Source organism: Pecten maximus, chromosome 2 (genome assembly GCF_902652985.1).
Source record: "Pecten maximus chromosome 2, xPecMax1.1, whole genome shotgun sequence".
Taxonomy (NCBI): Eukaryota; Metazoa; Mollusca; class Bivalvia; order Pectinida; family Pectinidae; genus Pecten; species Pecten maximus.
In genome coordinates, this window is record NC_047016.1 from 52,619,652 (window position 1) to 52,643,478 (window position 23,827).

Consider the following 23,827-nt stretch of genomic DNA (forward strand, 5'->3'; position numbering starts at 1 on the left):
TTTCAAAGTTCGTTTATTGAAAAAAATATAGCGTGTCAACTTACATTTAAATTATCAACGGTGTCCAATATATATTTCTTTCCATAATCCAATGATTAAATGAGAATAATTTCGTAACAAACACATATTATGAAGTTTTCTTCTTCCGAAGCGGAGCAGAGCGCAAGCAGACAATAGGCCTACTGCCGTTACCGGACGTTACCGATAGTAGAAATACCACGTGATTTGCCGGTTAATACAAAAAAGGAATACAACTTATGTCCTACAAGCGGAATACAACAAAGTCCATATCATTTCGTTCCATTTGAAATAACCAAACCTATTTTGTATCAACCTTTAGGCAGCCATTTTTAAAAACGACTAGAAAAGTGCTACAATGACATGGGCATGTATTTTGTGTGTTCTACACCGTATTATACTATATATTTGTGTCTGTGACATATATATGGGATATATATTGCATACATGATACGTAGACATCGTTGTAATGACCTGTCAACCACTTCAGTGGTTTTTTTTAGCATATTTCGTTCCGCCCGGATTTCGGGCGGAAACTGCAGTCGGCAAAATAATATCCGATAGAAAAAGAGCCGACCAGCGGCCTCTTATGTTATAGGAGTACAGATGGCTGTAGACATGTATACTGTACCTTTGTAATAGGAAGGAGTAATGAAAACTAGCCTGCCCACACCGGGATTCAAACTCGTCATATAGCCTAGTGGTAGGATGATTGGCTTGCGAACGACAGGTCACTAGTTCGATCCCCAACACGGGCAGGGTATTGTCTATTACTCCTTACTGTCCCAATACCATATCGTCTGACGGGACAAAAATCGGAACAATTTGCCCGTGGAAATGTAGAAGAAGCATTTGGTACTGGGACCAAAGAAAAGTCCGGCTTACGTACATTTGTACCTGGTACGGGGTTCTGACGAAAGCGAACCTAAAGCTTCTGTAATCGGTTAACGCCCTTTCGGGGCTCGGCCCCAACTTAGAGTAGAGAAGCAAGATGAACCAGTCTTGATGATCTCCTCGTATCCAAACAGGGGTATGCTAAAAACTTTAGACAGTTGCTCTGGCATTTAAGGCAACATTATTTGGAATGGAAGCAGTCGCCTATAGTGCGTGTGATACATTTCTTGATGGATGCAAACCGGAACTGAATGAGTTAACATGCAGAAGGCACCCAGAACAGACACCAATAGGAAGTGAACTGTCGTACAAACGATGAGGACTGAAGTTAGGGGTTGACTTTGTTCCCAATTCCGGGACGTCTTCAATTATTCAGCTGCTCAATAATTCGGTACTAGAACACTGATCCGATTTAATGTCTAACCTTGTATCGAACGTAAACACTTGCCTGATGATAGCTTGCCCAATGTTAAGTAACAGGAGAGGAGAAAATGTAGCGGCCAGACCGGGATTCGAACCCGGGACCTCCGAACACTGGCCGGATGCTCTGCCAATTGAGCTACCCGATCACCGATGATCGTCCCGGTATAGTTATAATTTCAATAATTGTTTTGAATCGGTCATTGTTAATAAACCTCTAGCCTTTGTTCAAGTGACGTCATCACTTTTATAACTATGTCTTTGCACTTGCCCATTATGACTTCATTATAACACTGTCAAGGTCCGTATCGGACATTACGACGAGGTTCACATACATAAAACAAACAATTAATTTACTGATGTTACATTTTATTTTATCTTTATAACAAATATCACAATAGTCAGGCGTAGAATAGCACTCGGGAGTGTGAATATCGATACCGGCTAAGTAGGGACGTCCGCTGGATATTATAAAGTGTGTCGAAATATCAAGCGGTTCAGAAACCACTTATAGGGAAGTTTAAATGACAAAATATTTGGGAACTTGAACACTTGATATATAATCCGAGAAATCTATATAACATGTACTATTGCATTGTAAAAAAAATACATTGGTTGTTTAAATCGGTTTTTTACATTAAAGTATTACATTTCTACTGAAAGTGTACCATTTCCACTGAAAGTGTACTATGTCATAGTACTCGAACAAGGCTAAACCAAAGTATTAAAACCGGAAGTGACTTTAGACTAAGCGTCTAGATGATCGAGATTAAGAGACTCTGGAATATTTATAGGGGTCTCGCTTGAGATGGTAAGTTTGGAAACAAAATCATTAAACAAGATCTGACAAGTTTAATGAAGTATAAAACATCTCGACCATCATAATCGCAAAATGAAATACTGCATTCGGAACGCATCAGATCTAACACATATCTGATACAAATAACATGGATGTGTTCCGGTTGTAACATTATGTAGATTACACAAATCCTCGTATACATAACTTTTGAGTCTAGATTTTCTGTTTGCATTTTAGAAAAATAATTTCACATTCCATGTCCTGGTCTCGTGTATATTTGTAATTGAAGATGCATATCAGGCGAAATCTAGACAAGCTATAGTGATCGGTACTATTCTCAATCAAATAGATACGTACTATCTTACCCTTGATTATACGTTTTCATTTATCCCAATATTCAGGAAAAAATACTTGCAATTCATTCTCGGTAATTTTGAGCAGACGACATATCTGGGGGTAATATTGTCTTTGATCTTTTAGATAAAATGAATTAAAGATTTCAAATTCAGACATTTTTTTTACACAAATCAAGCATAAGATGGCCCGGTATCAAACAATCCAGAATCCGAATTACATCTTCAGTAACAGCAATAAATACATATTAAGGGATTTATCGGGATAGTGTACATCAATATCTATATATATATAATAAACATCTGCATAGTTACTCCTGACTTATAAAAATACTGATATAACGGTTTACAGATCTAATAATATTTGGCACAAAGAATCTATTGAATACAAAAACGGGTTCACTCAATCAGTACCGGATACCCGCCAGACCGCAGTCGCGGACACCGGGGTTTAACTACTTCCGGTTAACAGTCAATGTGATCGTAAGACACGTCAAATGACGCTCTTTTCCCTAAACAACTAGACCGGTATCGCAGCATTAAATTTTACTCACGTGCACGTGAGAGTCGATTAACCTGCACGTGCACACATATTTAGTATCTAATAAACTCAAGGGTATGGACACAAATCGTCTTTGTTTACATTCCCATAATGATGGACTTTTAAGAAATGGGCCTAGTTTGAAATGTCCCTATATTACATGGCAGTACTTTTGATCATCGACATAAAAACTATTGTATACCCAGGGGAGGCACAAAGGGATGAAGACTGGTGTTGTCTATATAATATATAATGCCCTTTTACCCAAAATCATCAATAACAAGGAGTATCTCACAAAATGTTAAATAATCATTTAGAGGAAACGTTGATTATACTTGTAAATTTTGGGTAAACAAACACCTTTTTAAATCTTTTGTTTTATAGCTTTTTAAAAGATTCAGAAATATTTTGATATGGGCCTAGCATAGCGTTTTTCAGAGGCTCAAACGTGTTCTTAGATATGTTATTCTTATTGCTTAGAATCCCGGTACTATGAGAATTGTTGACATTCTGTATCTCAGTAAAACCCTGGATTTGTATGTTCAATAAAACACCGCTTACAGTAACGTTTGACCGCTCTGTAAGCGTCCACAGTCACGTGACAATCCTGTATGTTCAACTGTTGCAGGTTCCGACACTGTTTAGCTATCGCCTTCACACCACTGTCCGTGATTGCGTCACAGGATTTCAAACTTAATTTCTTTAATTGGCTACAGTTTTGAGCAAGTACGAGCAAACCTTCATCCGTAACGTCACACTTTCCAATATCAAGGGACTTAATCCTAAAACAGTTTCTGGCAAGAACGTCCATGGCGTCGTCCGACACCGCTTCGCAGCCGCGCATGTTCAGATAACGCAACTTCCGGCAATGCTTTGTTAAATGGATGATGCCAACGTCTGACACTTTGTCACATTTTGCGACACTCAAATATCGTAAATCGTCCAGTTTGGCGAGTTCACATAGTCCAAAATCTGTCACTTTTTTGCAATCACTAATACTGAGTTCTCGAATCCCCGTACAGTAATGCGAAATAAACTGAAGACCGTTGTCCCCAATTCGGACGCACCGACGCAAGTACAGGAACTGAAGGTGTGAACAATGAAGGGCGACCGTTCGGAGACCCTCGTCGTCTAGGGCGTAACAGTCGGTCATGTCGAGATACCGAAGGTGGATTTGGCGAAGATGGTGCGCAGACGCCTGTCTGAGCATCTGGTCGGTGAGACTGATACTGGTGACGCATGGACACCCTGTAAAATAAAAATGGCACATCAGTAACATCCGGGCTACCTTACAAAGAACCCCTATCAAATATACGGTCTCCATCAAGAGGGAACCGTGTAACATAAAGAGCATGCACAAGTTACATCCGGGCTATTATGTGAGACCAACGCGTACATTTCGCTGAGAATGCAGGAAGAGTACAAATCACAATTTTCTTTGTACATTTTCATGACTATAATGTACAAGTTCACCACCAAACATCGCCGTCCAATTTATTCATGAATTGAGATTCAAGCATGAAATGATGACGCTATTTTAAACATGGACCCACTGCGTTGGTTTGTGAAGGCTACATCAAATATACAGTGAATGTTTAACATCTCCGGGGCCTATTGATAACTTACACTAATCTCATACGTCTAAGAGATTATTCAAAAGCAGAGGACGTATGAATTCTGACTTTAACACTATGCAGCTACAAAAAACGTGTGACTTCAACATGATAAATGTGCATTTGAATGACAAGGGTGCTAGAAAATGTATGAATTTGAATAAATTTTCTTTACATGTCATCAATCGTGTTCATGCATAAATGGATTTTATTCTAAGATCAAATAGAACTTCTGCACGTGTCGTGTATGTCTTTATGTGAGTCAGATAGATGATGCTGGTCTGAAGAGGACCACACAAACATGTACACCACTGATTAAGGGATAGTATTTTGTAGTCTGTATATCTTAATGTACTGACTTGTCCCTACACTCAATATAATAATTCTAAAAATATCCATTTACAGCCGACAAAATCACAAAACAGCGAGTCCTAAATGTTACTCAGCAATTTGTCGCTGTCTTTGTGGGTATCGGGTTTGTACGAGCGAGGAATATTCTCAATGGAGTAATAGACATTTTATACAGCCAGGTCGTATCTTAATATACGTCATTCACATACGGGTCGTTTCGATTTGCATGTCAATATGGCCAACCTGACAGGTAACGTGTTAATTTCAGTATTCAATTGATTTAGTGTACAAAACATGCATTTCAGCGGGACAGTCAAGGAAAATTCTTCGGAATATATTTCACAAAACAAAGACGTTTAATTATAAAAAATGAAAATAAGCAAGTCATGATCATACATGTACATATACTGTACATGATATAGATGTCTCAATTACAGACACAGAGTATCGCTTTGATAGTGGAGTTATCTCCCCTTAATTCCACGTGGCCTGGTTCCAAAAGTAACCTCGTTCTCGACTAATTAAGATTCGTATTAAGGTATGGAATCTGTTCGAGTCTTGGCCAAATTGAACGCGATTTCGCGATTTTTCCGCTTTATCGTATATTGGTAACGGTCCCCTGTTTTGGAGATTATAAACCTAGTTCTAACTTAATTCATCAGTATTTAAATTTAAATTGGATGCAACGTTTGCTATGACAATAAAAATGTAGCAACTTAGTTGGCGGTGCCTAACGGAGATTATACTATACAGAATTTCCAATATTTATTCACAGATTCTAGATCATGAGAGAACGCTGAGAAGTTTTGACCTTGAAATGTATTGTATCGATGCCTAGATCAGCCATAAACACATTATTTATCGATCAACGTTACATAGTAACCCATCAGTCCTTCTAGAGATGTAGTTTTTGATAATATTGAGTAAGTATGCGAACAGCTTAATTACGTTTTAACAAAAGCAGACAGCACCCTGATCATTTAGATAGAAAAGGCTGTAATTTCTCCGTGGATATCTCTCTTTAAATCTATAAATTTATACTGACATGCTGTCAATTCTTGTAGTTGTTAGCCCGTCTGGATAAAATTACATTTATACCAACAATAGAACTGTTCCCTTTACAAAAAAAAAGCTTGTATAAAAAGTAATGTGAAGTGAAGAAAGTGTTGACATAATCGGTTTAAACTGGAGCTTTAGTCATTTTCTCAGAATAGATTTGGTGAAAATTTCTAACAATGTTATCAAGAATGACGCCGGGTATTTTAATATTTTAACGAGTGTGTTCGACAACTATACTGAAAAGTGTTCTATATGAATTTCTTTACAAATTTTCACAATGAAGTACAAAGGACGAATGTATTAAAATGGTGGTCTGTCATAGCAGTTCTGTCAATTATAAAAAATACAATCTGTAGCAATTATCTGTTTTCTTTATTAGTGTCAAGTATATTTGATCACCGCGGTGAAACTACACAGCGTTGTGTTTTGTAGGTGCGTTCGATACCGGACATATTGTGTGGCAATAGGTGCGTTCGATACTTGATGTTTAATACGTCCCGGCCCAATGTAATTATCGGTAGTTTATTTTGGTGTATGCTTTTGCCGCGTACTTTAGTCCAGAACAGATAAGATTCTACTGGTTATATAGATAACATAATATTGTTACTCTCTGAGGGTTAGTGATTAAATTACACTTCCAAAGAATTACGTACATATACCAGGCACCATATATTGTATTTGACATCGTGTGGTGATAGATATATACTTCATACAATAAAGATCGGGATGAGGTCAAATTTCAAAATAAACTAGAGCTATGTAAACATACATTTGTAATTATAAAAAAAAGTACCATTAAAATGTATCAGTTTTAAAACTTTCGAAAACGGATAGAATTCTCTTTGCATTGCTACATGTACCCCACCGAAATTATTCACATGATCAAATATTTGTGGAAAATTACGTATGTACAAATGAGTACGAAACACATCTTAACGGGATTGTCCTTGTTCCAGTATCTGTATTGTTAAGAAACTCTTTCCGGATCTAATAACAACTTTTAATAGGACCAACTGTGTATTCATTTCGATAAACAGTTATGTTTGATGATAATCTACTCTTTATAGGCATACTCAGATTGTTTTAATCAAAATTAGACAATTTTGAAGAACACCTGTCAATCTTGTTCGGAATATATCGTCATGTCTCGTATACTTTTCTGCTACCAAAGTCAAATTTTAGCTTACTTTATTTCGGTAATGACAGCCTACTAGCACACAGTGCCATTGTTCAAGTGAAACTCAACCTTCGTTTTTTTGTGCGGACTGTACATTATTGACATAACACCAACACTATTTGTATTTAAGACCATAAGCAAACATTGGCGGGAAACGTGTCGTCTGCTTCTTTCAAATCGAACCCGCCATTATCTCCCTAAAAATACCTGTCGTCGAATTCTATCACAACCAGACCACTGTTACGTTTTAAATAAAAATGTCGAACCCAAACAGAAGAGAGCGTAAATAAGTTAAACTTAACGTATAATTAACCCGGAGTTGTTAACACAGGTGGCTAAGTACAGTGATAATACACTATCAACTCATGGCTGAATACAATGATAATACACTATCAACTCATGGCTGAATACAATGATAATACACTATTAGCTATGGAGAAAAAGGTCTAGACAGGAGTCGGTTATTTAGACCTTAAATACATTACAAGGAGATATTAGTATAGAAAATGCTCTGTTTCCTGCACAATATAAAACTTAAGGTCATTCTCAACCGTTCAATGTACACTTGAGCAAAAACGTTCACTTCGTACGAAAATAAAGTTCCGCAATATCAGCTATATACCATCTGCTCCTGCAGTGTACAGCAATAATGGTATGACGTCACGAACAAAAGACTGAATCATGATAGGTGCAAGAAATATCGATATTTGCGATGAGATGTTTGGTGTCGAGACCCTAGGAAAAGCTAGTTGTTAAAAAGTACAACCTAGAATGACGATTTCCTGTATACATCAGATGATATCGTTCAATTCGACAAATCACAAAAATCTTAAAAATAGTAGATTATGCCTACCTGTCACGTCAAGGTGCTCAAGGTTGACACAATATGACGTCACTTCGAACAGCGCCTCGTTCGAGATATTTGAACACCCTTGTAGCTCTAGTCTGCGCAGTTCGGAACACCTCTTGGCGATTGTGTGAAGTCCTACATCAGAAAGTCTTTCGCATCCGTTCACCGAGATGCTTTCCACGAGAACACAAACGGAAGGAGTGTTAAAACTAAGCCTCTTTGTGAGGTACTTCAATGCCTTGTCGACATTGATGCGTTCATTACGAATGACGATATGTCGCCATAGCAACGGGTCCCATACAAGGTTATACCATCGACCACAAACGCGCGAGCTTTTGCAAAGTTGATCAGATGGTAAATTAGAAAATATTTTCACAATTACTTCATCGGTAAGCAAGTCAAACATGGAGAGTCTGGGAGTTCTGTATTTCGTGCCCTTTGAGGTCATTTTATCGTTTTCTTGCAGTTCGATTCGTTTAATATTGCTTTGTATTTCCTCCATGTGTTTGTCCAGCTGGTATTCGTAAGCAGGATTTTTGTAACTAATTTTTGGCGGCACAGGTGTGTTCTGAATCACGTGTGATGATGACGATTTATGAGATGAGACATGGGAAGCAGTTGAATGGGTGTTGGCAGATGAGACTGAGCGATTTGACATCGGCGATGGCGTAGACATTCTGTAATGCATGTTAAGGTCCTGTGGGTGATAATGTTGTGGATTTCTATGAGATTGTGGAGTATTAGATGGCCAGGGAGGAGGTTTATTTCCCTTGTCTCGGTCTCGTTCCCGGTCTCGTCGGTCTCGTTCTCGTTCAGAAGACTTCCGGTCATGTACTGGTGTGACTGGAGCGCCCTTAAATGTGGTCATACTAGATCCATGGGAGTTATAGGAGGGCACGTCGGACGCAAATCCGGACGAGGAGTCGTGGAGAGAGTCAGCCTTCTGGCTGTTGTCTGTAACAAAAGAAAGGAAAACAATGATAATGGAGTCAAACAAACAAAAAACGTAATTTGGTTGGAACAAAATAAATACCATTACGTCTGCAGTATGGTAGCTTTTTCTTACATTGCTTTGGCTTCACTGAAACAAAAATATTTGTACAAATCGGAATCCAGTTTAACTCATAAAGCCTAACTTTTGAGAGGGGGGGGGGGGGGGGGGTCACTCTGTTATGACTTTAGAAATGTGCGGATTATTGTTATTTTTAGCAAACGCGCCATGTACCGGACAAAGAACTAGCTATTACTACAACGGTAATAGGTAGCCGTGTCACGAGTTATATCAGTTTTATCACAGCCATGAAAATTCTAACAAAGCATTTTCTATCGGGTAACTTATCTGCACCAGGCACCGCCATACAAATTAAAACGTGAAACGCGACACGGAATCAACAGCATCCATAATACAGACGTCTCTCGCTCACGAGATATTAGATTAATTTAAGACGATGCTCATAATTACATTTACATCCATTCTTCAACAGAAAGTATTTTTATCCGGTAATTCTAGTGTCTCGTGTGTGAGTAATTTGTGGCGGGACCGCTAGGTAGCGCCACAATGCAGACAGACTCCAATAACATCCCCTCTATTGTGAATGTAAGGTCTAGTTAATATCAGTGTGCTCCAAAGTCCCCAGCTACAGATTCCGATCACCTTGTTTAATTGTTCGTCCCCAGGAGTCCTGATGATACCAATTTAATGTAATTACATAACACGCTGTTCATTTTACAGTATAATTTAGCAATCGCCATTTTGTCAGCAGAGAAAAAAAATCCGCCATGTGAAATTCAATTATATTTTCAACAAGCAAGACCTGTATAGTTATACACTGTGTTGGTTTTGCCGACATGGTGACCTCTTTTGTGGCGAGTACCACTGAAACGCAGCAACGCTCAAGAGAGAGCCTTGTCTTCCACCAAGGAGAAAATTAATTTACCTGCCTGACTTGTTCGAATGTTATCGCGACAAAGTTTCTCCGTATACGAATTAAATAAAAGTGAGTATTTCATCCAGTTATTTATCTGATAAGAAATCCACCGAACTATTAAAAAGCGAACGTGCTATTTGAATGTTTGTATGTTAAATCAGAAATTGGCCACGTACTTCGACCCCGGTGAATATTATGTTACATAGGTATATATGATCGAAATTGAAAGTTATAACAGTAACGCCTCGTGCTGTATTTGGTGGAAGTTTAAGACATGCAGTTCTGGCGTCATGCATTTCATGGAGTTTGAAAGGTGTCGGTCACAGTTAGTTGGAGAGATGTGATATCGACAAAGTAAAACGAGTCACCAGTACAAAGAATGATCATCAATCTAGTGTCACAGGTGCCGTGGGTGGGTAACTGTTTGTCAAACAGTTATGATAATCACGAGTCTGTAATCATGTAGGATGTACACAGTAATAGGACAAATTGCTGGTTTATTTTCTATACAGCCCTCCTCAGCGTAAACATAGAATTCAATTTTAAAATACGATGATTTGAACGTGTAATTAAAGTAATATGTTTCTTTGAATGAAATTGCCTTCACTGGCTTAAATTTCAGAATGGTGCCATTATGTGAAATATACCCCATGAGTTTCACTATAACGAGAAGAACATTTACTTGTGTATATGAACATTTCTTAGTGTCTACATTGTAATGTCAGTCGTCTCTGTAATAGGAATTAACGTCATACCCAGAGACAGTTTACAATAGTGGAATTCCACTATATACGGATCTATTTGATTCCGGGAGGGTCACTTGGGATGTGGTTTACATAATCTGACTAGTCCCCGCAGGTTTTATAAAACGTGTTAATTTGACCCCCAACATATGAAGAAAAATAATTAACAAATCCACTGTCCCGACTTTGTATTTTTTATATCGCTCCGTTAACAACCAGTGTCATTTTGAGGCGGAAAAGTCTGTAGTAGCTGGTGGCTACTTCACTGATCAACATATATTGAGGCCGTCGCGCGTCATCAGAGCGATTAGAATAGGGCTCATTTCCAAGGATACGAACATGACAGTACAAAGAAAAACACCCCTGTGTGGATCGAACCACGCTCGTCTGATCTCTTCCGAGGAGGCATTAGCCGGATACGCTAACGACTGAGCCATCAGTCTGTCCCAATAGGATGGTCGGTAATAACGTATAATACAATTAAATAGTGCCAGGAGAAAAGCATTAACATGCGGTTACTTCAAGGTGAAAATATCAAAAGTGGAGGAAATAAACACGCTATTTGATTATTGAATGAAACCGTCGGACTGGCGTTTTTAGGTTTCATCGCTGGCCAATTAGCCTTCTCATGAAAAGATGTTAAGAGAGTCTTCATATAAAACTGATTGTATTCCCAGCCAATAGCTATTAAACGCGCCTTGCCGTTACTCCGGCTCTTGATCTGACCAGTTTTGCCGAGAGTGCAATGAAAGCGTTTTTGTGACCCACAAATTACAGGGATAATAGGCCATAGATCCCTAACGTGCCGCCCGATACAGTAACGCGTTCGATAGAAACAACAAACGCTGTTTGCAGCAGTGCGTTCGATAGGAACTCTACAGGACATTTCAAACACGGGTGTCGCCCGGCCGCCGGCACTCAGAAACAGGTATGTTACAACCAGATACATGTGATCGATAAATGATACTGGTCTACAGACAGTGGCGAGGGACGGACAATGGAATGACAGTCGTCTGACAGGGTGACCGTCACTCGTTATATTGATCACCAGTCCACTAAACTCAGGTGTACCATGACGGGTAGTAACGAAATGACAGACTACCATCAGACCTAACAGTCCACTAAACTCAGGTGTACCATGACGGGTAGTAACGAAATGACAGACTACCATCAGACCTAACAGTCCACTAAACTCAGGTGTACACGGATAGTAACGAAATGACAGACTACCATCAGACCTAACAGTCCACTAAACTCAGGTGTACCATGACGGATAGTAACGAAATGACAGACTACCATCAGACCTAACAGTCCACTAAACTCAGGTGTACACGGATAGTAACGAAATGACAGACTACCATCAGACCTAACAGTCCACTAAACTCAGGTGTACACGGGTAGTAACGAAATGACAGACTACCATCAGACCTAACAGTCCACTAAACTCAGGTGTACACGGGTAGTAACGAAATGACAGACTACCATCAGACCTAACAGTCCACTAAACTCAGGTGTACACGGGTAGTAACGGAATGAAATAAGGCGACATGTTAAAAAGAGCGCATGCGCCTACACGATAATAATTAGCACAAAAAAACGGAGTAATTCGGGAAACAAGTAGAAAGCGTTGGACTCAAGATAGTCACCATACATAATTAATTGTGACTGAAAACATACTGGCTAATTTAGTTTAAAAATAATTTAAATTTCATATAACTTACATAACAGTGTGTGTCTTAAAAAAATACTCATTATAACTGTAAACTACACATGGTCGTTCAGAATAATTGAAAATAAATGTCATATCTCCGTTGGTAGAGAAGATATCAAATGACAAAAAAAAACATGCATAATTTTACAACCATGTAAACACTTTAAATATGTAATTGTCGATTTTGTGAACGCGACTATAAAATCTATTTATAGAATTTTGACCATTGCTGCCATTCTGACGTTTTCAATATTAGAATGGCCTATTATATACGATAGTGTGATGACAAATTAGATCCGTCCTATAAGTATGCCGACCTTGTATAGTTATTACTACCTAGTGTATTTATGAATGCTTAGTATTGAAGCGTGGCCCTTTGAACTCGGGAATTATATTCAAAAGAAAAACGAGGCCAACTTTTTAAGTGTGAACTTTATTTTATTGCTGTGGATTGAATGCCATTCAGGAACATCCCAAACATCTAAGTAAAGACGGGGTTTAATCGCGAGAGTGGCTCGGAGCAAGGTCGATATATTTTGAGTAAATGAGTAACTACCGTTATCTAAATATATATTTAAGTAAGTTAGTTTCACACATTTTTAACTTTATTAACCCTTTTAAGATTGTAGGCCAGATATTGTAATTCTAGCTTTAATGTCGAGTTGTCCGCTGTTTACTGTGTTAATGACAATAAACTGCGACAGTCATTACATTGCGCACGTGTACAAGTAACGACATGCAATGAGTTGAGTCAGGAACGGTTAACCTTCTTACATGTGTAACAGACAGCATGTACATAACTTTGATGACGCTGTGTGATGTATGGAATAATGTTGTACATATCATATAGTTCAGTTTTTTACAGGACATAAATAGAAAAAAAACATACCAGAGAAGACAAGTTTACTACCCTTCATATAATTTGAAGTTTGTCTATAAAACTTTATACTTGTTATTCAACAAACAAGTTTGATATTCTTTCGACCGCGCGCTTCATGAGAGATCTATGAGTTTGAGGGATATGTCCATTTATCTGAACCTCGTGACGGTGAATATATAAAGTGGCCGTCGGTTAATATACATGATATCAGGGTTAATAAACCTGTGGATCAACACGAACAGTACGACACAACTGATAGTGTTTGATATATAACCGACAATAAAATCTGACCACAGTACGAGGTCAATATTTGAAGACTTATTAACCGAAACATCAATCACATCAGAACACACGGGTCAAATATAGGCTGGATTTGGCAGAACTACAAAACAAAATTCCGAGATAAAATTCCATGGCACAGTAGAAATATTGTTTTTATTATAAACGATCGACATAGAATTAAAGATAAACTTTCTCATGTAAATGCTGTACACCGATCGAAAACTCCATTATTTACCAACAGTTCGGTCAATATTATGGTCAGTGACACGACTTGAGGTACTTATGAACCAAGTAAGTGACATACACTGGCATCACAAAAGGTCAATATTTGGTAACTGACTAATGACACTCGGTATATGACACATCGGGATTATTTTACTACTATACCACAACCATGACAGAAAACAAAACATACCTACTACTGACAAAACAATACTGCTCTCTCCTCCCGTACACTACAAATCACATACACAACAGTGGTTTTGTTTCTACCATTAAAAGGCTCGGCCTACACAAAATTCATTCTACCAGAAATATGTCCACCTTCCCCAAATACACAAAGTGTTGCTCATATGTTGTATTTGTTTTAGATAATCAAAATCGATATATGTTCAACAAATGTGTCACCATGACGAACCATTTTGGTGAAAGAAACATCAACATCCGTATATGATACAGACGTTTCACAATTTGAAATCTAACATTCCGGCGGAATTTCGAGACGGAAACAGACCACACACTCGATCAGGCTGTCTAAGTGAGGCGATTGTCCGTGAAAAGGTTGAATTAGATAGTATCATCCGAATACACATCACAAATAACCATGACATTTACCCTCAGATAATATAGACATTCAGTGGTGTTTTTGTAGTCTTCGTGTGGCCACATTAAGATAAATAGCCGAGAGGTAAAATGTATTTGACTAAAAACTATATACTAATCCTAACCCAAGTATAGGCAAAACAAATTCTGACTAATAATTCTCTGTTTCAACATCAAAACGCGATGTCAATAAAATGAAATCGTAATTGAGAAGAATTATGAAAACAATAATGTCTTGGGTATTTCTGGGTCCCAGTTAATAAAGTGTTTAAACGTAAGGAACTTATTCAATTTTGTCTTCCGATTGAAAATATTGACAGCTCACAAACACTCGTGTTAGGTATTGGATTAATAAAACTATATAATTACATAATTATATGAATATTTATATAGAATTAATAGAGATTGATATTACTAAAACTACTTTCCCAATATTACTTTAACTATTACCCCATTGAAATTACTAAGATATCTTAATTATATTACAAAACAAAAAACTATTTTCCCAATAATACCAGATATTTCTAACACTTTTTTCCAATAACATAACTAAAACATTTTCCCGTATGAAATACTAAACGACAATATTAAAACAAGGTTTCCTTACCATGTTGGAGTATAAGATCCCCTATATACAACGGTTGAGTTTCCGTCATGTCCTTCATCGCTGACCAATGGTCAATCGTCAAGTTACTAGTAGCGCGCGCGTGCTAGCGTCCGTCTGGTGAATGTTCAAATGTAACCTCGGTTGTCCTTACATTCCAATTAACTAACACGATATTCCAGAACCTATCCTATTCAAATACAAGTTTCTATTTTTAAACATCCAGTAAATAGAGATATTGGCCATAGTAATGCGGCCCAGTCACTGTGTCGCTACAATACCGGCTGGTAGGTAGCCTTTATCAGTAATGTCAATAGTTCCGTGTGTATCGATACAGTCTTCTTTACTTCATTCACCAGCCCTGACAACAAATGACGTTTACGGGTTTATTTTAAATAACTTCCGTCCTGGAATTAACTCAAAATACCTTCTCTTTTCAAAGCAACACGAGTTTTGGCTCCAAGTCGGGAATTATTTCTTTTATGAAGCATAAGATAAAGAATGTCTAAAAATAGTATTTGCGTGTCGCGGGTTGACAAGGGAATTATTGAAGTTCAACAATGCACTCCCCTTTTGAAAATAGTTCTGTGCTTTAAATTGTTTGCACATTCGGTTTTAATTGTCCGGATAAAAGAAAACACCGTTAGCTATAATATGGGAGTTGTTGGTTAAACTTGTTCGACAAGCTATAGGTCGTAGAAACCGGATCTCACTGCCTTTGTTTTCCACAGTATTGATTGACAGTCTAATTATCCCAGTGATTACAACAGAACTGGTGGAATTTTATCTGATAGAACATTTCTATTTCTTTATTTAGTATCATATCTGTTGACGGCGTTCGTCTTCAAACGGACACAACTAGCTCGTATATTAGTACAAGTGTTATACAAAGTGGTGTACTGTTGCCATGGTAATAAAAAATAGAGTTTCAGGCCAAACCCCGAATTCGTCATCGTCATAGGATAATACACTCATATCCAAAACCTGCCGTCGTCATAATTATGATCTTAGCCTTGACGCATATGTAAAATGCAAGCATATGAAACCAAAAGTCTCCAAAATACACCGTCGTCATATGACATTGACACAACCAAAATATACCGTCGTCATATGACATTGACACTAACCAAAAAATCCCGTCGTCATATGACATTGACACAACCAAAATATCCCGTCGTTATATGACCTTGGCCGTTAGGAAAATTGGAAACCAACATTACCAGCCATCTCCAAAATTTACAACTGTCGTATGACATTGACATCTCTAGGAACTGCCCTCGTTACGAGACACTGGCACCGCCCAATACCGTGGTCACGTGACCTTGACAACGACGAATCTACAAAATTAGCAACCGTCATGACATCTCTAAAAACTGCCGTCGCTATATGGCGTTGGCTATGACACAATGGAGACAAAACCCAACAAAGCCACCACTAAGTCAGATGACTTTGGAATCTCTAAACTCCGCTAGCTTTGTCATATGACACTAGCTCCCTGACCGACGAGAGCAACAACCTCAATAACGATGACCTGGTTGATCAGCCTTTTCAATATGACGAAGATCGGCATGAATTATAAATTAAGGGATTAGCGTTTGAAGTTGGAAATATTACATTTGTCGCATGCCGTGCATTGGTAAATGGATGATCTCATAAATAAATATACATAATGATCAAGTCAGCCGTATCGTCAGTCGGACTCCATCGGTAGTATTAACATCAACTAATACCCAAGTTAATAAAAGCCATCACAAGGAAACGTAAAGTCTATCACTGTGTAAATTCTTACGCCATGCTGGTCCTTTTATCGATACATCTCGACCCACAAGGAATGTCGACCTGTGAACTCCGCCATTGATAACGGTACAAAATACCTAAAGGGATAAACGTTCTCGGCCATCAAAAGACCTAAATACAAACCTCAACACCCACACAAAATAAATATAGGTTACAGCATCGCATTCTTATTGCACGCAATATAGTGTGCCCGAGTGATGATACAAATCTTTGAAAATCTCTGAAATCTCTGAGAAAAAATCAAAATACAGGATAATGTTTGAAAAGTGAAATTCCAGCTTTATCCTAAAAAGAGGAGCTCAGAAGCGTGGTTTGAGAGTAAAATGCAAAGTAATTATGTTTTTAACTGACATATTATTCCAGCGGAAGGTTCCCTGCACCGCGGATCCTTACCTACAACTGAGCTAATCTAATGGTTATAAATCATACGGAGTTCTAGATGTCTTCATCCTACGAGGAAGTCTTACTTGTTTAAAACATATTTGTCATACCGGCCCTTTATAGAAACGTCAAATACACCATGGGGACTAACTGTTACGGTTGATCAATATTAAAATTTTCTTTCCTTTAAAATAAGACTTTATTCCAAACCACCAAATCCTTTGACTGTGTATAGGATGTCTTGTCTTGAAGGTTAAAAACATCATGGCGTTTAATTGTTTTCACTTCATAAAAGGAGCTTTCTTAATTTTCTCAAAACAGATATATACGCGTTTTCAATATGGCCAACTTGTCATTCATATCAAATACTATTTTGAGAGTAACCTAAAATGTCTGACAATCCCTGAAATTTGAAAACCTTTCATAGAAACGTTGAATTTCATTTTCAAATTGTATGCCATATCAAAACATTTAATTATTGAAATAATAGTTAACCTCGACCTATTCTCGTAACTTTTTTAATAGTTATGTTTTCAACCCGTTTAGGAGAACAAAAGGTCAAGGTTAGTGTCATGACGTAAATCCAGAATCAACCAATCAACACACGACGGTATTTTTATCACAGGAAATACTTGATCTACTGGTTATCCCCAGATTACTGACTTCCTTGTTTACAGCTTATCTAACCCGGGTGTACCCTGGGTATTACATAAGAGATCATGTCGGCTTTATTATATCGCTTAAGTCTTATGTGTTTGGATACACGACGTCAGAATTTTATAATCAATTATAAAAAATAACAAAAGAAAAATATCAATAATAAAAAAAATAACAAAAGGAAAATATTAATAATGAAAACTGAGACGTTTAAAAAAAGCAAAAAGAAAACAATGGTAACATCACAAGATCTTGCGACTAAGTTCAGAATTTACAAGATGTCATAGCCCGAGTTTCCTCTGGCCCTGACACCATGTCTGGCCTACACCAGACATAGTGTCAGGACCAGAGGAAACTCGGGCTAAAGATATCATTATAGACCAATTGTCCTTTTCTTTCGATTTTTGACCCTTCATAGCCTGAATAGTCACTGAAAATAAAATGAAAATTGTCTATCCACAGGAAAATTTTGATGATATTAGTTTGAGGTCAAGTAAAACATATAACATAATTTATGTTTCAGCCCTGAGACAAAATGTCGGCGATATGAGACAACACATGATTTTAGAGTCACTAATGAGATGCCACCATCTCAATGGCAACTTGATTTACTATTCCATACCACTTCGAAAAGTGGCATCAGCAGATCTAGAAAGAAACGTCATAAAAATCTACCCTTTAATATACATGTTATTAAATACAAGTTATCTGCGTTTATCCAGTGGTGTTATAGTGTTATAACACGCATACTGACACGACTAAGATTTCAGCGACAACGACGCGTGTTGAAAGATCATAACTCGAGTTGTTAAAACGACGATTGCTTAAAACACATAGTTTGATATCACAGTAGAGATCGTAGGTGTCAAATTGGTTTACGAACGAATAAATAAAGTTTGCGTTAATAGTAGTCCACACTAGATGGCAAAAACTAGATAAATATCAACCTAATTTCAACGACAAAATGTGCTATTTTTACTGAAATATCGCGGACGTTTACGTGATTATAGCTCTGCTCTGCCGTGCACTTTTATAATAGGATGAACAGAATTCCTAACTATTTATCAAACATCCTTGTCTGTTACGACAAATATTCAATAATTTACATACACAACGACACACAGCAGGAAAACTACCAATCGCCGCGGCTCGAGTGGATCACCTTGTCACATTCCAGTGTAGCTATATTAACCAGACCCACAACACGCTGAGCTCACAGCCATTATGTTTACAATTTTATATATCTAATCCACTGGTATTTGTTCACCGCATACGAAATATTCCATAAAACAAACCTGGGCTGGACATTTTCAATAATACGTTGTTTGTGCATTTCTCGAACTCTAGACCTTAAGATATCGACGCCTGTCCAGCTTTTTTAACGCTCTGGGAATTTTCCTAACTAGCGACCACTTTTTACTATTTCGTATATGATATAAAACTGTTTTGACATTTTTACGTTGACATAAGACGCCATTTTATTTAGAAAAATGAGAAGGCGACAGTATTATTGTCCATCCCTCGTCAACTGAAATGGATATTAGTCACTTTACACCGCGGGCATTGTATCAGCCAGTCTGCCCTAGTATCTTCAGACTCATTACGACTCCAATACACTAGATCAGTTTCAAAAGATGTGTTATATGTTTAGCTGTTAACAATAATCAAGATTGCTGCCGTCGGTCGTAAATGAAGTTATAACAAACATCCGAAATAAGACGTCTGAGAAATGCATAATCAAGACAGAAAATTAAAATCTTAAGAGTCGTTCTTTATGCGAGCTATGGAAACTTTGTGAATGGTTTCCGCGGAACCGATGGCTCATAAATATGAATTATGTAAGTATAATATTAGGTAGTGTGTATGAATAAAACGTCTGGTGTCATTTGACGTAATTAACATCGCTTTCATGCAGCCTGATGGAGTAATTATATATCATATATCGCGTATCACGTTGAAAATTATTTACATACCAAGGCAGGGATGCTTATTTATATGATCATAACATATAGATTTATATGAAGATAGAAGCGCTAAATAAAAATGCACTCGACTCAACATCAACACAGAATCTCTTATTAATTTTGAATAATTTTAATATATATGTACTAACTAAACATTCTAATCAAAAACCCAATACACATACAGCACTGTTATCAATCGCATGAGGCGACTAATGTGGGGAATAGACCTCCATGAGGCGACTAATGTGGGAAATAGACATCCATGAGGCGACTAATGTGGGAAATAGACATCCATGAGGCGACTAATGTGGGAAATAGACATCCATGCAGAATGTGTAATTAATGTTCATGCCTTCTTCCTTCGCAAACGAAAACCATCCTATCGAACATGTTGTATATATTTCGATATTAGGGATTTACATTTTCCCACTACATGCTTCCTATCTCCAATATCCCTAAGTAATTAAGGATTCCCTCTAAAGGGTTCCCTCCAATCACTTAGGTAAGGATTCCCTCCAATCACTTAGATAAGGATTCCCTCCAATAACTTAGATAAGGATTCCCTTCAATCACTTAGGTAAGGATTCCCTCCAATCACTTAGATAAGGTTTCCCTCCAACCACTTAGGTAAGGATTCCCTTCAACCACTTGGGTAAGGTTTCCCTCCAATCACTTATGTAAGGATTCCCTCCAACCACTTAGGTAAGGACCCCCTCCAATCACTTAGGTAAGGATTCCCTCCAACCACTTAGGTAAGGACCCCCTCCAATCACTTAGGTAAGGTTTCCCTCCAATCACTTAGGTAAGGATTCCCTCCAACCACTTAGGTAAGGTTTCCCTCCAATCACTAAGGTAAGGATTCCCTCCAGTCACTTAGGTAAGGATTCCCTCCAATCACTTAGGTAAGGATTCCCTCCAATCACTTAGGTAAGGATTCCCTCCAGTCACTTAGGTAAGGATTCCCTCCAATCACTTGGGTAAGGATTCCCTTCAATCACTTAGGTAAGGATTCCCTCCAATCACTTAGATAAGGATTCCCTTCAATCACTTAGGTAAGGATTCCCTCCAATCACTTAGGTAAGGATTCCCTTCAATCACTTAGGTAAGGATTCCCTCCAATCACTTAGGTAAGGATTCCTTCCAATCACTTAGGTAAGGATTCCCTTCAATCACTTAGGTAAGGATTCCTTCCAATCACTTAGGTAAGGATTCCCTCCAATCACTTAGATAAGGATTCCCTTCAATCACTTAGGTAAGGATTCCCTCCAATCACTTAGGTAAGGATTCCCTTCAATCACTTAGGTAAGGATTCCCTCCAATCACTTAGGTAAGGATTCCTTCCAATCACTTAGGTAAGGATTCCCTCCAATCACTTAGATAAGGTTTCCCTCCAATCACTTAGGTAAGGATTCCCTCCAACCACTTGGATAAGGTTTCCCTCCAATCACTTAGGTAAGGATTCCCTCCAACCACTTAGGTAAGGACCCCCTCCAATCACTTAGGTAAGGTTTCCCTCCAATCACTTAGGTAAGGATTCCCTTCAACCACTTGGGTAAGGTTTCCCTCCAATCACTTAGGTAAGGATTCCCTCCAACCACTTAGGTAAGGTTTCCCTCCAATCACTAAGGTAAGGATTCCCTCCAGTCACTTAGGTAAGGATTCCCTCCAATCACTTAGGTAAGGATTCCCTCCAATCACTTGGGTAAGGATTCCCTCCAATCACTTAGATAAGGATTCCCTCCAATCACTTGGGTAAGGATTCCCTCCAATCACTTAGATAAGGATTCCCTTCAATCACTTAGATAAGGATTCCCTTCAATCACTTAGGTAAGGATTCCCTCCAACCACTTAGGTAAGGATTCCCTCCAATCACTTAGGTAAGGATTCCCTCCAATCACTAAGGTTAGGATTCCCTCCAATCACTTAGGTCAGGATTCCCTCCAATCACTTAGGTAAGATTCCCTCCAATCACTTAGGTAAGGATTCCCTCCAATCACTTAGGTAAGGATTCCCTCCAATCACTTAGATAAGGATTCCCTCCAATCACTTAGGTAAGGATTCCCTCCACTCGATTAGATCAGGAGTCCCTCCACTCAATTAGGGATATTTGAGAAGCTAAATACACGTATACATCTGATGTCCATTTCTATTCTACCTGCTCTTTGTTTCCTGCTTGCTGCTGTTTCCTGGACACTCGTCCTCTAATGACACTGGTCAAATAAAACTGCGCTCCGGTTCATGTTTAGGTTTAAATACACGGACTCCAGGAGGAACATGTAGCTTTTATATATGAATTTCGTTTTTAGCGGATTGTTCCTTTTTCATAGAAATGTGTATGTATTGTAAGGCTGATATATCAAAATTTGGACCACGCTTGTCGGAACAACAACAAAATGTACAAACATAGTCGAGAAAATGATAGAAAAACAAGAAAAACGTCGATGCAATGCATGGGAGCAAAACAAGAAAGGGCAATTAAGCTGGGAAGCCCCGAACAGGTGAACCAGACCAAACATGGCGAAACCTTGCCGGCTGTTATGTCGGTAGTGATTGTGGTGTTACGTCAGCTTTAGAGGATCATATGACAAGTAATTCACATTTACAGTGTCATTATAGCGGTGTAACACTTCTAAATAGTCATCATTTCACTATAAAATATCTCAGGTTTTACCGGACACCATTGTGTTACCATGTGCACACGCAGATTATTAAAATATTACAGTTAAAATGGCTGCCCCAGACCGGCCCCAGACCACACCCCCCGGACAACAGTCTCACGGTGCTGTCCGTTATACACAACATTTCTATACGTCAAGGTGAAATCACCGTACATATACGTCATCGCACCAAATGAATATTAAACCAGTGAAGGTTTCCTCGTGGCATTTACGAGGTAGTATGAATGTAACTGGAGTCTAGATTTATCCCTGTAGCTGCTTCAGTAGCAACTCTCGTATGATAATCTGCTGTACGTAAGTAGGTTGTGTCGCTAGCTAGCGGTGGTGTGACTAAGAACCTAACAAATCGTATAAAGTAAGGAGCACAGGGGCTTGCTAACACATAAGAGGATGTAGGATGGACTTACTAACTTTGTACAGTTTCGTTTAAATTTAGATTAGGACACAGTGATCAGTGATATGTTAATAGAATAAAGAGACTTGAAACTGCATCGTCTAGATATGATCGAGCACAGGGACACGTTATGTCATTATAGAATGCATGAAGAATTTACACAATTTAAACTATATTATAGATTAAAGCACAGGGACCTGGCCCGGATTTCATCAACGTTCTTTGACCCATGTGAGGACATTTCCCGTAGGAAAGCATTACTAGATTTAAGGGGAAAACCCTAAGATAAGAAACTTAAAAACTTTAAAATATTTAAATCCTAAATCTTTTAATGTTTTCCCATGGAAAATTTCAAGTTAATGAATATTGCTAAAACTATGGCCTGGTCCCTTTCTTCATTTTTTTTGTCAATGTCTTGTTCAAATGCACACGTGAATCTATATATACCATTTTATATACCGTAATGAGAAACCTTAGCACATTGTGTTTGATTATTCCAACATGTGTAGACGAAACGAATATCTCCCTCTGATCACGGTATTACCTGTCTTAGTAGACCAGTTATACAGGTGTCCTATCTACAACTGTATCGCCCAAAAACAACCTACCTGTAATGAATTACTTGACATAAATCTCACAACCAGTTTCTAATTACCTTCAGATAGATGAAAGGGGCACGTCTTTACGATAAGCAGAATGCATTTTCTGATAATTACAGTCTTGAAGCGTCAAAATAGGCTCTAATGATTCCCTTTTTGTCAGTCTGGAAGACAAGGTGACAAAGTTCGTCTTATAAAGGAACATCTGAGAGCGGGATTTCACTAATGTATGGAGATTTTTATTGCCTTTTCTTTCTTTTTTTAATTTCCGGAACCTATTAGTCAACAGTGACACGAATGCGCAGGTCACGT

The 23,827-nt window shown here is 38.1% G+C and overlaps 1 protein-coding gene across 4 annotated transcripts in view; it reads right to left on the bottom strand.

Moving 5' to 3' along the window:
- Positions 1 to 1,684: 1,684 nt before the first annotated feature.
- Positions 1,685 to 23,827, bottom strand: part of LOC117322466 (F-box/LRR-repeat protein 7-like) — a 69,276-nt gene continuing 47,133 nt past the window's right edge. For 3 of the 4 annotated variants that reach the window (XM_033877394.1, XM_033877398.1, XM_033877395.1), the window contains 2 exons: positions 8,079 to 9,029; positions 1,685 to 4,273 (listed from right to left, as the gene is read on the bottom strand). In XM_033877394.1, coding sequence (XP_033733285.1) covers positions 3,543 to 4,273; positions 8,079 to 9,029 — 1,682 coding nt within the window. In that variant the 3' untranslated portion in view covers positions 1,685 to 3,542. Of the gene's footprint in view, positions 4,274 to 8,078; positions 9,030 to 15,048; positions 15,294 to 23,827 lie in introns of those variants that run through there. The other variant, XM_033877396.1, reaches the window with a different exon arrangement.